The sequence below is a fragment of the Plutella xylostella genome, chromosome 15 (genome assembly GCF_932276165.1).
Source record: "Plutella xylostella chromosome 15, ilPluXylo3.1, whole genome shotgun sequence".
Classification (NCBI taxonomy): Eukaryota; Metazoa; Arthropoda; class Insecta; order Lepidoptera; family Plutellidae; genus Plutella; species Plutella xylostella.
The window spans coordinates 10,038,103-10,054,604 of record NC_063995.1 but is presented as its reverse complement, the minus strand read 5'-3'; the positions used below and the strand labels follow the sequence as shown (position 1 = coordinate 10,054,604).

The 16,502-nt window shown below is 39.7% G+C and overlaps 1 protein-coding gene across 2 annotated transcripts; it reads right to left on the bottom strand.

Annotated features, from left to right (window-relative positions):
• Window positions 1-185: 185 nt before the first annotated feature.
• On the bottom strand, window positions 186-16,402 carry LOC105387774. Of its 2 annotated transcripts, XM_048625608.1 has the most exons (16): window positions 16,252-16,400; window positions 15,042-15,207; window positions 7,361-7,492; window positions 6,803-6,929; window positions 6,116-6,179; window positions 5,959-6,008; window positions 5,794-5,886; window positions 5,289-5,418; window positions 4,807-4,953; window positions 4,350-4,440; window positions 3,934-4,074; window positions 1,557-1,620; window positions 1,310-1,414; window positions 1,134-1,206; window positions 698-898; window positions 186-364 (listed from the first exon to the last, which is right to left on the bottom strand). In XM_048625608.1, the coding sequence occupies exons 1-16, from the start codon at window positions 16,306-16,308 to the stop codon at window positions 215-217; spliced, it is 1,791 nt and encodes a 596-aa protein (XP_048481565.1). In that variant the 5' UTR covers window positions 16,309-16,400; the 3' UTR covers window positions 186-214. The 2 variants fall into 2 exon arrangements, with proteins under 2 accessions (XP_048481565.1, XP_048481566.1); XM_048625609.1 differs by lacking the exon at window positions 1,310-1,414 and having other exon boundaries at window positions 16,252-16,402.
• Between the last annotated feature and the right edge of the window lie 100 nt (window positions 16,403-16,502).

The window sequence follows — 16,502 nt, the reverse complement described above, 5'->3', positions numbered from 1 at the left end:
CTTGTCATTTATAATCCTATTTTCTCAGATATTATAAAACTTACATCGAAGAAAGCACAAAGTTAAAATTCAGGGTAAACTGATTAAAAATAGCGGTAGTTCAGAAATAAACTACGCTCGCTGATGCTGTAAAATCTAATTCTCCTGCTACACATTTCTAACTACACAAAACAAAAACTCACACAGATGTAAGAAAGCCACATTTATTGTACCTTCAGCCCACAACTTTGTACTTGTAAGCCATGACGACTCCCTTCACAGGTATGGCTATGAGCATAGCGAGCAGCGGCAGCAGCGCGCACGCCCACATCGAGCCGGGCAGCTGCGAGTAGCACACCGTCACTATCTTGCACACCAGGAATAACTGGAAGGAAGGCAGAATAAAGGGGAACTTAGGTGCCAGTTGAAAATATAGTGTTAGGGGATATTGAGCCAAAAGGCGATAAGCATGTCATTTACACAGAAAAACTTCTGTGATAGCTATACCATAAAAAAGATAATCCAGGTTTAACGGGAGTTTGACAGATGCATAGGGTAAGCATATTTGACCTTCAATATTATTTGTACCTATGTCTGATTTTTATGATAAGACCGCTTATGATTTAGGTACGTGTTTACGACTATACTAGGTACTTAACAAAGCGTACACATAAGTGCTAATAAGCAAAACTTTGGAAGGATTATGATAATAACTAACCACCAGAACAGCCGGTATGATCTTCCACTGCGTGTCGATCCTGGTGGAACAGGCATTCTCCTCCGTGGCAACATTCATGTCGGACAGGAAGTCCCTACTCCGATACGCGTATAACAGCGCCGTGAGCTGCAGCACGCAGAGCAGCGGAGTGACGAGGCCGGCCGCTGCGCCGTCCACGCACTCTAGGAGTAGGAGCCCGCCCTGGGGACGTTATAATACAATTAGCTTCATTAGTAGTAGTAGTACATTACTATTATATTACCTACAGTTTTGTACCTTGTCAAAATCACAAACCACCAACAGTACGTGAGTGATTGTTTGTATTCTACATAAATGCACTTTCTTTATTTAACTGTCTATAAAGCGTATCAAAACACTCTGTGCACAGCAGCTTTAATCTTTGCATGAAAAGCAGTAAAAATTTGGTGGTTCTTACATTAGTACAGAAGATTAAGCTCAGAAGCAAGCATAACAATACAGCAAGCGCCATCACTGTCCTTTCCCAGTACCTGTAAAAGCAAAACAGCAGGTACAAAGTGGAATATTATTAGTGAGCCAGCTGAAAGACAGTACATTAATTGAAAATTAATTTGAAATTTTACTATAACTTACACTAGCTTCACTCTGTATTCAAATATAATGTGTAGCGCGGTCTTTATCAATAAAAACGCGATGACTATGTACGACACCATCAGACATCCGAATACTATTGATGACCTGTGAATAATAATTAGTTATCATAAACTTACACATTATTGTACCTCATAAGACAGGTAGGTAGAGTTAAATCTAAGTAACTAGACCATATTATTATACCTACCATATTATTATTATATATATTAACTGCAGTATAACTTACGCGAGATGCGCGTACCCTCCGGCGAGCATGCACTTGGAGTACAGCGGCATAATCCACAGCGTGCCTGGAAAATATACCAATTCGATAACCTACGTGTCTATAGCCCAACGTAAGCTAAACCCTCCGACTAAATAAATAAATAAATATGTGGGGACATCTCACACACGGCCATCCGACTCCAAGCTAGGCAGAGTCTGTGTTATGGGTATCGGACAGTCGATATATCTACACAAATACATAGATAGATAAATATTAAATACAGGGTGGCCCAAAGAGTGACGTCCAAAGGAAAATGTTTGATTCCTTGGGTCAAGGGGTAGCCAAATCACCCCCATGTATGTTCAGCAATTTTTAGTAGTTTAGGAGTTATGATTTTTTTTCCAAATTTTATACGAAAATCGACCTCAGTGGATTAATTATGTTTTATTATTTTTTGGATAACTTTTTTAAAGCATTTTTATATTTTTGTGTCACCCTCTTAAGTTGTTCTTTTAACCATAAAAGTTTCAGCTTCCTAGCTGTAATGTAAGTTGGTTATTTTTTTATCGAAAGTTCGAATTATATCATCGAGCTAGACTGCTCTGAATTTTCTACTTGAAATTAAAAATTGAAAAAGATATTCTCATGGTCCCTTATTAATTTTAAAAACTCCGCAAGGTTCCAAAATTACATAAAAATAAAAATAAACTATTGCTTAATAGGGTATTATTTGCAGAAAAAAGCCTTCAAAGGTACCTGGGTGGAAATTACCTAATTAGTAAATTGTTTCAGAAAGTTGAAATATTCCTGTTATGTCATTACTAAGGACTAATTAAGTTAGAAAATGTATCAAATTAAAGGGAAAATTAAATTATTTACTTTTTTTTAAATTTAAGTTACATTTTTTAATGTAAATTCTTAGAAAAATGTTTTAGTCTGAGTAGTAAGATTTATGAGATAATTTTATTATTAATAATAAGTAAATAAACTCTAATAATTATTTTACACATTTACTCACAATAAATTTTCAAAATGGCGACCTCCCATAGCAATACACAACCTACATCTACGCAAGAAATTTTCTTTAAGTCAAAAAAGTTACAAATGTAAAAAATATGACATTTGTCAAACAAAATTAAACATGTAAAAAAGTACCTTTTCTCAAAAATATGACATCTGTCAAAAAGTTACATCTGAATGAAACAGAGAAGCGTATAGGCGACTTAAAGAAAATTTCTTGCGTAGATGTAGGTTGTGTATTGCTGTGGGAGGTCGCAATTTTGAAAATTTATTGTGAGTAAATGTGTAAAATAATTATTAGAGTTTATTTACTTATTATTAATAATAAAATTATCTCATAAATCTTACTACCCAGACTAAAACATTTTTCTAAGAATTTACATTCAAAAATGTAACTTAAATTTAAAAAAATAGTAAATAATTTAATTTTCCCTTTAATTTGATACATTTTCTAACTTAATTAGTCCTTAGTAATGACATAACAGGAATATTTCAACTTTCTGAAACAATTTACTAATTAGGTAATTTCCACCCAGGTACCTTTGAAGGCTTTTTTCTGCAAATAATACCCTATTAAGCAATAGTTTATTTTTATGTAATTTTGGAACCTTGCGGAGTTTTTAAAATTAATAAGGGACCATGAGAATATCTTTTTCAATTTTTAATTTCAAGTAGAAAATTCAGAGCAGTCTAGCTCGATGATATAATTCGAACTTTCGATAAAAAAATAACCAACTTACATTACAGCTAGGAAGCTGAAACTTTTATGGTTAAAAGAACAACTTAAGAGGATGACACAAAAATAAAAAATGCTTTAAAAAAGTTATCCAAAAAATAATAAAACATAATTAATCCACTGAGGTCGATTTTTGTAGAAAAATTGGAAAAAAAATCATAACTCCTAAACTACTAAAAATTGCTGAACATACATGGGGGTGATTTGGCTACCCCTTGACCCAAGGAATCAAACATTTTCCTTTGGACGTCACTCTTTGGGCCACCCTGTATAAATATCAACACCCAAGACCCGATACCAAATGCATTGAGCGCTTAGGGCTCTGATAGTAGCAGTAACCTAACCAAGTGACCTAAATATTTTAGAACGTGTGTTTTACTAAGCTACTTGCTAGGTGCCTCGTTAGACTCTAGGCGCTAAGCCAGCCCCCTGACTGAGGCCTGCCTGAGGGGCGGAGGATCTAATAGTGTGCACATTCTTTTATTGAAATCTTGTAAATTATCAAGAATACATAGTTACAAGTCTTCATACAGTCCACATGTTTCATAGAACATGGTCCTTCGAGCCGGATCAAACCAGCGACCTAAGGATGATTATACCTACTATCATGCCAGTCGTAGGCTTTATGTGTCTGCTACATACTCTCATGCACGTGTACGGCGGGCGCGGCATCAAGCAGCGCGCAGACGGCGGCGCCCGTCGCGTGCAGAACCACTAGCAGCGTCGCGACGGCCGAGTAGCACACGTTCTCTGCGTTTAGGAGAGGGTCTATGTGGCCGTTCGCTGCGGGTGAAGCTTTCTATGAGATAAGTTTAACACTCAGGCCCAACTTTGTCTACGTAACTACATAAACAACATAGAACATAGACTGCGATATGAACACAATAAGATAAGATGATTTATAGGTTAATTTTACGAGTTTATCTACATTGATGCCATGCTATGTGTTCATCTCTGCAACTGTAGGGCTGGGCGGAAGACTCATACAACAAGACTTGACAGATATATTTAGATTATATTTAGGTAGGTAGATCTCGCTCGTTTTCAAGGCTGCTCACCGTAATAGTTGAGTCCCTTCCCGAAGACGAGCTCGGTGCCGAGCCCGCTCGCGTGCACGTACAGCGCCGTCTCGAACGCGTCCACCATGCTCTGTAGGAGACATAGTTAGTCATGAGGAGATATTGATGGGTAATATAATGTAGAGTTAAAACCGGCGATATTGTTCGGTTATGGCTGCGTTCTTCACACGACACATAGCATACGCTGAGTTGCAGAAAGGGACTTTAAGCTAATGTCGACCAAAAATTTATAGCTGCCTTGCTTTGGCAGTACATAGTTATATACGGACAGAAAGAGACAGACATGGATTTAATACCAACATTACTTATATATGTTCCTATCTGCAACTCAGCGATAATGTAACTAAAATATGGACTGGCTATATGGCCAAAATGGCCGTACATTAAAATATTTCCCAAAGCAATCATGATCATGTACTTACTTAAAGATTCTTACCTTGAAAAACTGTCTGTTCCCGGCTCGCGCAAACTTCATGAGATGTGCACTGACGCTCGCGAAGTGGATGAACCCGAACGTGAGCACCACCAGCCCGGACACCACCGGGACGAACACTAGCCCGCGGTACAGGTTGTTCCATATCAACTACACAAGTACAGAGCAATTTGAGAGCAGACGTTAGAGTAATGGACGCAAATGGCTATTGGCTATAACTTCCGTGAAAACCTAATGCATCATATACAAATGGAATCGGAATATTGACTGACCGACCCACGATTAGAACAACACAGCATGAGTGCGTCCGAGATTTTGATACGGTTTCTTTATTCATGGACGTTATATTTGAAATTACAGTAAAAACTGTTACGCCGTGAGAGTGAAAACGTTTCATATCTTGTTGGGTTCTCCTTTCCATTGGCTGGGGGCCTTGGTAAGCCCGACAGCGATTCAAAAGCTTAATATTTATTAGGTGAACTTACTCGACCATGGTGGAATCTCTCCCGCAGCATGAAAGCGTAGATCAGTAGCCAGACTGCGATGATAATGTAAGCCAGCGTCGGGTTGAACTCCGAGAAATAGGGCTTGTCCCGGAAACGCATCACTTCTACGCTGTCAAACATATTATTAGATATTTCAATATTAAGGATGTGGAGGTCGATTATTTACTATGTACTTATTACATTATGGCCACGATCTAGATGTGTGAACAATGGACCAGCGTTTCGGGAAATGGTCCAAGCTTAGGAAGGAAACTTGAATTAGATGTCAAGGAGATGCTCACAGATGTTAGATAATATATTCGAGGAGGCGGGTACAGTTGTTACACCCTCGCGTTAATACAATAATGTACTAACATAAGATATATAAGATTTATAATCTTTGTTCAATAAAGAGTTAAATAATAATAATAAGGCAAAGGGTAAGAACGTAGGATAGGAACCTGTTATTATAATTATATACATAGGAGCAAAGAGTGATTCTTACTAAAAGTAGTTAAATGCCGGCGTGTTATAGAGCGGGTGCAGGCCGCTGGTGTTCAGGTTGCACGTCTTTATATCCAAACTGGTGCCCTTCAAACTGTAAACGTTAATTCATTTTTATAATTGAGTTGGTTTACCGATTCATTTCCATCACAGGTGTACGACTTACTCATTTTCATCCAAATATTCAGTGCCACTTATCTGAGCGTCTTGCATTTGCTGTTGGACGTTGAAATGAAACATGCTCAATATTTTGACTTTTTGAGGTAAAAATTTGCTCTCTGACATGGAGATTTGCAAATATTAATTAAAAGCCTGAAACTTACTTTAAACATGGTAAAGAGATCGATCTGGCTCGATAAAGCTTCGATTCTCTGAAGACTTTCGTTCCTGAAAGATGAAAGAAAAAATCAAAAATATTTTTAATAGATTAGTTAGATAAGGGTAGGTATTAAGATATATTTGACCATATTTGTTATTTTCACTGTAGCATCAGGGCAGTAGCAGTTGTCCAATAAACGCTTCGTTCTCTGCAGTACGTTGACTGTACCCGCAGTACGTGACGTGTACCTGCAGTACGTGAACTGTACCTGCAGTACGTGAGCTGTACCTGCAGTACGTGACATGTACCTGCAATACGTGACCTGTACCTGCAGTACGTGAGCTGTACCTGCAGTACGTAACTTATACCTGCAGTACGTGACCTATACCTGCGTATGTAGATTTTCCTCCAGGAGTGCAAAAAAAAAATGTTTTATTAATAATATATATATATATATATATAAAAGATAAAATATATATACATATAATAAGCTTCCACATTGAGTAGTGAGTAGTTAAAAGATGAAGATAAAAAACAACCAAACTCTCACAATATATTGATCTCTCAAAAAGGCACGGACATAAAGTCAGTGGAGTGATAATAAAATCTTTAAAAAAAAAAAGACCTATACCTGCAGTACGTGACCTATACCTGCAGTACGTGAGCTGTATCTGCAGTACGTGAGCTGTACCTGCAGTACGTGAAGGGCAGGTCCGCGTCGGCGAGCGTGCCGGTGAGGTAGACACCGGCGATGGCGGCCGAGGTGGCACTCGTTATCGCTCGCACTAGAGCGTTGATGCAGATCGCTATGCCTATGCCTGCAAGTTACACAGAGTCGTTTAATAAAGCAGCTCTGTAGAAGCAGAACCTTGAGTTTGACAGACGAGGAGACACTATCTTGCTTGACGAAATACGAAGTTTCAGAGAGTGCGATTATCACGACTCTATTCAATTTAACATACCGGCAGCTGAAATAGTAACTTGAAAACCCTTCTATCATTGGAAGGAGACCCGTGCCCCAGGAGTGGTGACTGGATGGGTTTTGATGATGATGAATCTGTAGTTGGCATAATTATTGCCTTTTTTAAATGTACCCGCCACTCTACAGTCAAAAGACACTCCGAAAAGTGTGACGTTCGTGACTTCCATCATGGAATGACCATTACGATACGCCTGCGCGACTCTAGTCTCGGAGAATAAATATCTCTACTTATATAAATGTATGTGAGATACTTCCTTAGTTACTTACCGTCCAGCATGGGTATGTACCGGAAGGCGCGGCCGGGCCCGCTGAGGCTCCACTGGCCGAGGTACAGCTCGAAGTGGCGCATCGGGTTCGCGAGCACCGCCGTCGCTAGCACCAGGAATAGCAGGAATGTGACTGGAATTGGAAGGGAGAAAAGAGAGAAGTGATGATAGTGGTAGAGTGTGGAAAAGGATTGGGGAGTAAGGTTACGAAGGGGGTAAGTAATGAAAATGTGCACGAGTGACCCAGCTCACCCTGGGTAGTCAGGAACAACAAAATAATCTGCTTGGCTAATCCATTCACCAAGGTGACACCAAGACAAATCCTAGTCTAGCTCTTTAGTGCTTGACACGGAAGAAAAAGGGTAAGTATCCTTATTTTCATACCTATATGCCAGGAAATGTGGCATACGAGGTTTCATTTTATTGCTTTGAAATAGCTTATAGAGGAATTACACAGATTTATGAAAAACTACTCCCTGCCTAGCTTATTCTTATTTTCTGTGGGGTTGTTAGTACTTGCACGTGGCTCTAAACTGACGTCTCCCTCCCACTTGCTCGTGCTTTTGCACGTTTTTCTTACAATGTTAGCATTTAGTAGTTAACTTCTGTAATTTTTATCGTTACTCACAGAAGCCGTCATTGAGCGCGTGCGCGGGCGCGCGGCGCCGGTACTTGCGCCGCGAGTGACAAACCTTGGTATAGCTCCTAGTGCTTGACACCGACACGCTAAGAAAGGGTAGGTAGGTACGAGTATCCTTATAGCTAGAAAACTAGCTAACTATAGGAAATCTGCTGCAGAAGACTTCAGTTCACTATACGCTTGGAAATAATAATTTACAGGGGAATTACACAGATTACAGAAACTTTCCCTCCCATTTGCACGTGCTTTCTAGTGTCGTCAGGCATGTTAAAAAAACAGATACTTATCGAGTTCTTGCATGCTTCTGCCAGCTTTTCATATATAACTTCTGGCCCTGTAGCACAGGGCGCCATTAAGACGTGACAAGAGTTCTCCGTCGCGCTCGCTCTTGAGGCTGCGCGATGTGTGTTAGCGCGATGCAAAACTCTTGTCACGTCTTAAATGCGCCTCGTACTAGCCCTTCTATCCTAACTAATATTATAAATGCGAAAGTAACTGTGTCTGTCTGTCTGTCTGTCTGTCTGTCTGTCTGTCTGTCTGTTACTCTTTCACGCCAAAACTACTGAACGGATTTGAATGAAATTTGGTATACATACGGTCTAGACCCTGGGAAAGAACATAGGCTACTTTTTATCCCGGAATTCCCACGAGAAAACTTTTTAAGGCGAAGCGAAGCGCGCGGGGACATCTAGTAAGTTATAAACCTCAGTTAACTCACAGAAGCCGTCATTGAGCGCATGCGCGGGGCCGGTACTTGCGCCGCGAGTGCGCGCGCGAGTGCCGCGACGAGCCCGCCTCCTCCGTGGACCACACCATCGACCAGTCGGCAATCCTGACTGGCTAAGGGCCAGTTTTTTGATCCCTAGTTAAAAACCGCTCAAAGTTGTATGCAGCTGCCATGCTTGACAAGTGACTTGCTTGACTAATGGTTAAAGTTGACCACGGATCAAAAAACTGGTCCTTAATCTTTCACCACGGTGATAAATCCTGGTCTAGCCCCTAGTGCTAGAGGTAGGTACGAGTATCCTTATTTAATCAGTCGGTCTCCGAGAGTTGTTACGCACAGTCGCGCTCCAAATCCACATTACAAGCGGTTCTCAACCTTTGATTAGAGATGTACAAGTGCGGTCGGTGTAACGCTGAGATGTCTGACGGGGCTCTGTGCGGCGTTTGTAGCCGTCACTTCGATTTTCCGTGCTCCGGTATCACTGAGGCCGGCTATCGCAAGCTTGGTGACAGGAAGGCTTCATGGCGCTGTCCCTCATGCTAGGCAGGATCATCCCCCCAGGTAACTCCAAAAGTCACTGCACCGAATGTTGAGCAACTTTACAAGGAATTGCAACTTATAACTAAGAAGTTGGCTCCTCTCACTACGTTGGTCGAAGATGTGAAGACTATTAGATCCGACATAGATGGGCTTATGGCTTCAGTCGAAAATGCACATGCATCTATCAAGGACTTTAATGACTCCGTCAATGTGCTGAGTTCCAGACTTAAACTCGTCGAGGAAAGAATGGAAATTATTCCTGACCTTGAGAAGAAACTGTCTGATCTTCAAGAAGAAACAAATCAGCGTGAACAATGGCTGAGAGCGAACAATCTGGAAATTAAAGGTGTACCGCAAAAGCAGGGAGAGAATCTTCTCGACATCGTTGTGAAGATTGGTAGTGAGATTAATTACCCAGTTACTAAGACGAGTATCAACTATGTGGCTAGAGTGCCGTCACGTGATACTTCCACACCAAAACCTATTATAGTTTCATTCATAAACAGATATATGAAAGAAGATTTCATTGCTGCGGCGCGTTCTTTAAACAAGCCTCTCACTCCAGAAAATATTAATCTGCACGGCACAATGAGAATATATATCAACGACCACCTCACTGTAGCTAATAAACAACTATTGCTGAAAACTAAGGAAGCCGCACGTCAGTATGAATGACTTTCAATTCGTTTGGGTCAAACATTGTAAAATATTGGTCCGCAAAAATACAACTTCACATATCATTAAAATACGCTCAGCCATTGATCTCAAAAAGATTAGGTAGGTATGTAAGAATTTGCTTGGCTATTATCATTATATTATATTGTTGCTTTTTATCACTCGCTGTTATCACAAATGTTTGAGAACCACTGACCCTAAACAAAATTATATTTTGCATTACAACTTACCATTCGACTTCGCTACCGCATGCCTTACGCCGTTAATTAGAACAAGTAATTTGTACCTTATATGCATTTCGTGTAGGTCGCGATTACTTTGTCAGCACTATTGCTTACTTTTTCTGTATACCTTCTATCGTATCGCACTTGTATTTAAAATAATGTCAATGTATCTTACTCTTGCAATCAAATTTGTTTACAGTGTTTTCTATGCCTTTTACTTCGTTATTTTTGCTTTGATAATATTAAGAGGTCGTGATTGTGGAATTTTACTGAGTGGGACAATAGTGGCGCTCACTCATTTATTTCTAATATTATGCCCTTTGTATGATAAGAATAAGGTGGCTTTTAATTCCTATTGTGGTGTAATTATGGTTTCAAACGGTGTTCATAACGAGTTCTACAGTTTATACATAAAATACATAGTGTGTCATGCTTTGATTGTCTATTACAGTGATTTACTCCAGTTATTCTCACTAATTACTAATGGCTAGCCTAAACATTTATCATCAGAATGTTCGGGGACTACGGACTAAAACTGAGGTCTTTATTCACAATGTATTGCTTAACGACTATGACGTGATTACTATAAGCGAATCATGGCTTCTTAGCAGTATCGCAGATTCTGAGTTATTCGATAGTAGGTATACTGTATATCGGCGGGACCGTGATTACGTACCTAGCTACTAGGCAATCCCTGGGAGGTGGAGTGGCGATAGCAGTCAAGCGTAGTCTTCGCTCATCATGCAGCTATGCGTGGCAGTCTTCAGCCGAGGATATCTGGGTGACAATTTCCTATAAAGACTTAGTGAGGAAACGTATTCTCAAATTACATATTTGTACTATCTACCTTTGTAGTGAAAATCTAGGTCATAGTTTTTCCAGGCAATTATATAACTTTACAAATCAATTGACTAATTTGTTTTCTACTCATAGTGATGACTTATTCCTTGTGTTAGGTGACTTCAACATGAGCGATATTACTTGGTTATCATCGGCAAATGATTTCCTAATACCGTCAGGATTATCTGGTGACCATGTTTATAATTTTATTGATACTCTCAGTTTATGTAATCTAAACCAGTACAATAATATCCTCAATAACTTTGGGCGCCTGCTGGACCTGGTACTGTCCAACAAAAATGTCTCAGTTAAAGAATGCTTAGACCCGCTAGTGCCCGAAGATCCACACCACAAAACCTTGCTTATTGACATAGCATTATCTAATACCACTCCTCTCCCAATAAACCCGCATACTTTATACTCATACTCTCGTGCCGACTATACTAACATTAAGAAAAGGGTGAATTTCCCGCAGCCAAAAATTGCGTGGCATCAATGAAATCGGTACTAAAAAACCAAGTTATAATTTTCTAATATTTTTTTCCGGTTAAGTGAAATAGTTATCTATGTGTAGCACTAAATATTTTATTAATAGGATTAATGGATATTTAAAAAAAAAAATATTAAACCTCCAAATCTTTCATTGCCGTGTCTGTCCCCACGTCACCACGTTTTGTATTATTATTCATAGATGAAAAAATATTGAGTATTGATAGTTAAACTTAGTTTCATTTGATACATTAATAGTTAAAGTATTGTCACGGAATACATTTATTGAAATATATAAAGAATATAACGAACGGTAAGTGAAAATTCATGTGTCCCAGAACTTCTGTTCATCGCCGTGTCCTAAACATGATCAAGGATATTGTTTTACCTATGAACTTGTGTGCCCCCCTCAGTGCGCTAATCGTTTCTTACAAGTGTCGCCTAACTGCTCGACGTGGAAGGAGGTACATCGGTGCCCGCGTTTTTGCGCTAAGTGTTAGCGAAATTAATTGGCATGATAAACTGTCATCTCACGATCTTAATACTGCAGTGGATTTATTTTACAGTACGCTATACTCAATTAGAGATAAATATGTCCCCACCCGCCGGGCCGGTAATGAGTCGTACCCACCATGGTTCAACTCAGCACTTGTGAAAATACTCAAGGAAAAGCATAAATATTATAAAAAATTTAAAACTTACGGTAATATATCAGATGAGCTCTCATTCAAAACTCTAAGAGATAGGGCGAAAAAAGTCGAAAATGAATGCTATGCCAACTACATAAGGTCGATCGAATCAGCCATAGTTCAAAACCCAAAAGCGTTCTGGTCGTACGTCAAGTCTAAGCGAGAAGGTAGCTCTGTCCCCTCTAGCGTCTCGTATGCAGGTGTCACTAGTGATACTGTTCCGGGTATATCCGAGCTATTTTCCTCTTATTTTCACTCGACGTTCATTCAAAATAATACTTCCAATAACAACCCTTATCCTAGTGACATATTATCTGTGTGCGATATATCATCTATCGAAGTAAGAACTGGTGAAATCGAAAGGTTCCTGAAGTCGTTAGATTTATCGAAATCTGCGGGACCTGATGAGTTGCCAGCTGTATTTCTTTCCAACTGTGCCTCTGAATTAACTGTTCCAATTGCAATCCTCTTCAGTAGGTCACTAACTGAAGGTGTTGTCCCGTTGCGTTGGAAACTGGCATTCATTTCTCCAATTTATAAAAAAGGTTCTAAGGATCAGGTAGGTAATTATAGACCGATTTCGAAACTCTGCCTTATAGCAAAGGTGCTGGAGCGGATTGTCTTCAACCAACTTTATAACAGACTAAAATCAGCGTTTTCGCTCCTACTTGAATAATCGCAAACAAGCTGTTGTTCTTAATGGTTTTACATCTTCCTGGAGGAGTATTCCATCAGGTGTCCCTCAAGGATCTCTACTAGGACCTCTATTATTTATCATTTTCATTAACGACATCGACACGTGCTTTATAAATTCTAACTATCTGTTATTCGCTGATGACATGAAAATATTTAGAAAGGTAAACAATTCTTTAGATGAAGCGCTTCTCCAGGAAGATCTTCAAAGGCTTGACCAGTATTGTACCTAGAATACGCTAGTCAAATATGGAATCCGAAGTACGAAACCTATGTAAACAGATTGGAGAGAGTACAAAAAAATAAAAAACCGACTTCAAAAAACCAGTAAAATGTAAGTAATAATTTAAGGTTTACACAAATTATATGTGACAGTACAAATATACCTAAGCAGGAACTGTTCTTTTTTGATGTTGGTGCAGTGACAAAGTAATCTGAAGAAATATGGCACCAACCTCAAAAAAGAACAGTTCCTGCTTAGGTATATTTGTACTGTCACATATAATTTGTGTAAACCTTAAATTATTACTTACATTTTACTGGTTTTTTGAAGTCGGTTTTTTATTTTTTTAAATTATTATTTTATTTTATAGTTTTTAGTTTATTTGCAATAATTTTTAATCAAAAGTAAGATGCAAATGATACCAAAAAGTCCTACTAATCAATACGAATCATTCAAGCCTAAACACGGGGTAGTTGCTATATACCGTTGAGGAGTTCCCTTGACTGCCTTCCGTTTCCATCATCAGATCAGCTCAAGGTCACCATCATATTTTATTGTTATAAGAACTATATTTACGTTCTTAATTTCATTAGAATCGGTTAATATGTGTCCAAAATGGGACCACCTGGAAGCTCAACCCAATACAACAAAAAAATAATTTTCAAAATCGGTTCATAAACGGCGGAGTTATCGGTGAACATACATAAAAAAAATAAAAAAAAAAATAAAAATATCCCGACGAATTGAGAACCTCCTCCTTTTTTTGAAGTCGGTTAAAAAAGTTTACTCGGTTTCTTGGTTTTAAGTCCAAACTACCCAAAATGTGCTATCAAACAAGATGCAGCAACATGCACTTCTTATCTCTTCAAAATCGCAGAGAGATTGCTGACGTACTATTTCTAGCCAAATTAGTGAAGGGTAATATCGACTGTCCGGCATTGCTGTCCAAAGTAGGACTAAGAGTACCCCCTCGACTGACCCGTTTGAAACCGTTATTAAATGTACCCACCTCAAAAACCAACTACAGACAAAACTCATTCCTGATCAGAGCTTGTAGAACTTTTAACAAACACTTTACTGGTTCTGACATAGATCTTTTTTGCAACAGTTTGTCCTCAATGAAACATCATCTCATAAATGTGTGCTGTTAGTTTAAATTAATAAGACCCTTTGTTTTTTATGTGATTGTGGTAGGTACCTATTTGGGTTTTTATTTGATTGTCACGGATTTTTGTTTGCTCCTACTTACAGTCATTACTTTTGTGTTATATGCGGGAACCTGTTAATGGCATCTAGTTGTTATATGTTCATAAGTAATATTTAGTTATTAACAAAATGCTGTTGGTTCTCCACGAAAATGTAAAAATAAATAAATAAATAAATAATCTATAGGAAATCAGCTGTAGAAGAAAAACGATTCCAGAAAAACGTCTCCCTTCCATTTGCACGTGCTCTATAGATGATATTGATATCGAGTTATTGCATGCTTCTTCCAGCTTTTCATATATAATATTAACTTACAGAAGTCGACTCCAGCAATATTTATAACTCACAGAAGCCGTCATTGAGCGCGTCAGTGCCGCGACGAGCCCGCCTCCTCCGTGGACCACACCATCGACCAGTAGGTAGTCCTGACTCCTGACTGGCTAAACCTTTCATCACAGTGACAAACCTAGTGCTTGATACCGACACGCTCAGAAGAAAGGGTAGGTAGGTACGAGTATCCTTGCTACACGGTATTTTTCTAGCTGCTTATTCCTATAATCCTATGATCTGCCATCAGGAGATGAATTACACAGATTTACGAAAAGCGTCTCCATTCTACATACACGCGCTCTATAGAAGAATGTGACAGGTCGAAAAATTAAGTCGACTTTTTCATGCCTCTGCAAGATCTTTTTTCATATAATGATAACTTGATTGCTAGTGTCCCGCTACTCACAGAAGCCGTCATTGAGCGCGTGCGCGGGCGCGCGGCAGTGCGCGGCGAGCGCGGCGGCGGCGGCGAGCGCGCGGCGCCGGTACTTGCGCCGCGAGTGCGCGCGCGAGTGCCGCGACGAGCCCGCCTCCTCTGTCGACCACACCATCGACCAGTCCGCTTGGCTGCGCTGGGGGTAGAATGGTGGGGGAGAGAAAGAGATGCATATATGTAGCAATGTTGTACGGTAAGGTGCAGAGAAACCTGACCCCACTCTCATAGTAACAATGGTTCTGAAGGGCGTCAGGTTTCTCTGCACCGTACTCATTCAAAAACGGCGATACGGCTCTCGTAGTATATATACGCCTGCTGGCTGTATGTATGCAGCCAGCAGAGCCAGCCTCCTCGGTCGACCACACCATCGACCAGTCGGCTTGGCTGCGCTGGACGGAGAAGGGTGGGAGAGAAAGAGATGCATATATGTAGCAATATTATACATACTCATTCAAAAAGCGAGATACGGCTCGCGTCGTATTACGCCTGCTGGCTGAATGTATGCAGCCAGCAGAGCCAGCTCGTCGGTGGACCACACCATCGACCAGTCGGCTTGGCTGCGCGGGACGGAGAAGGGTGGGGGAGAAAGAGAAGCATATAATTATGTAGCAATATTGTATTCATTCAAGAACGGTGATACAGCTCGCGACGTATGTATATATACGCCTGCTGGCTGAATGTATTCAGCCAGCAGAGCCGGCCTCCTCGGTGGACCACACCATCGACCAGTCGGCTTGGCTGCGCTGGACGGAGAGGGGTGGGGGAGAAAGAGAGCACATATACATACGAGTACCTATGTAGCGATATTGTACTCATTCAAGAGCCGTATCACCGGGCTCGCGACTTATCATGTGAGTACGGCGAAAAGTGGCTGGCACCTCTGACTACTCCTTCGGGGCTAACAGCGGTAATAATAATGTAGCAATATCAGCAAGTAATAAATGTACAACCAATACGAGTAAAGCGACATTCAAAATATCAGTCACTACAAACGAAGCATCTAATCTGAACATTATGAAGCATTCGAGCGCACATTCAATGGTTGCAGCCAGCAATGATAGCAGAAATCGTCATCTTCAATAAATTCAATCATTCATTCAATCATCAATCTTAGTGAAAAGCACAAAAGCAAAATACATAATGAATAAAGCGAAGAAGCTAATTATAAGATAACACTTACAGTTTCTTTAGCAGTGGTGAGGATGGTCTCCAGCGACGGTCGCTTGAATCTGCTCATCTTTTATGGATTTACACTGAGTTTTATTCACATAATTGTTCAATTATTGGAACCGAGCATTTAACTAAAATATTAGTTTAACGCAATGCGATGTGATTTCTACAATATATTATGTATCATGAATTTTGTTTACAATAAATATAATCAATCAATCAATTTTGTTTAGTAATTTTTGACAGTGTTGATTTATTTTG

What these genes read in the sequence shown, in the direction of transcription:
- LOC105387774 (XM_048625608.1), bottom strand. Translation starts at nt 16,308, where the DNA reads ATGAGCAGATTCAAGCGACCGTCGCTGGAGACCATCCTCACCACTGCT. An exon ending in GAAGGGACTCAACTATTACG is followed by an intron (nt 4,075 to 4,349) that starts GTGAGCAGCCTT and finishes CTTCACCCGCAG; the next exon opens with CGAACGGCCACATAGACCCT. An exon ending in TCATACCGGCTGTTCTGGTG is followed by an intron (nt 365 to 697) that starts GTTAGTTATTAT and finishes CCTTCCTTCCAG; the next exon opens with TTATTCCTGGTGTGCAAGAT.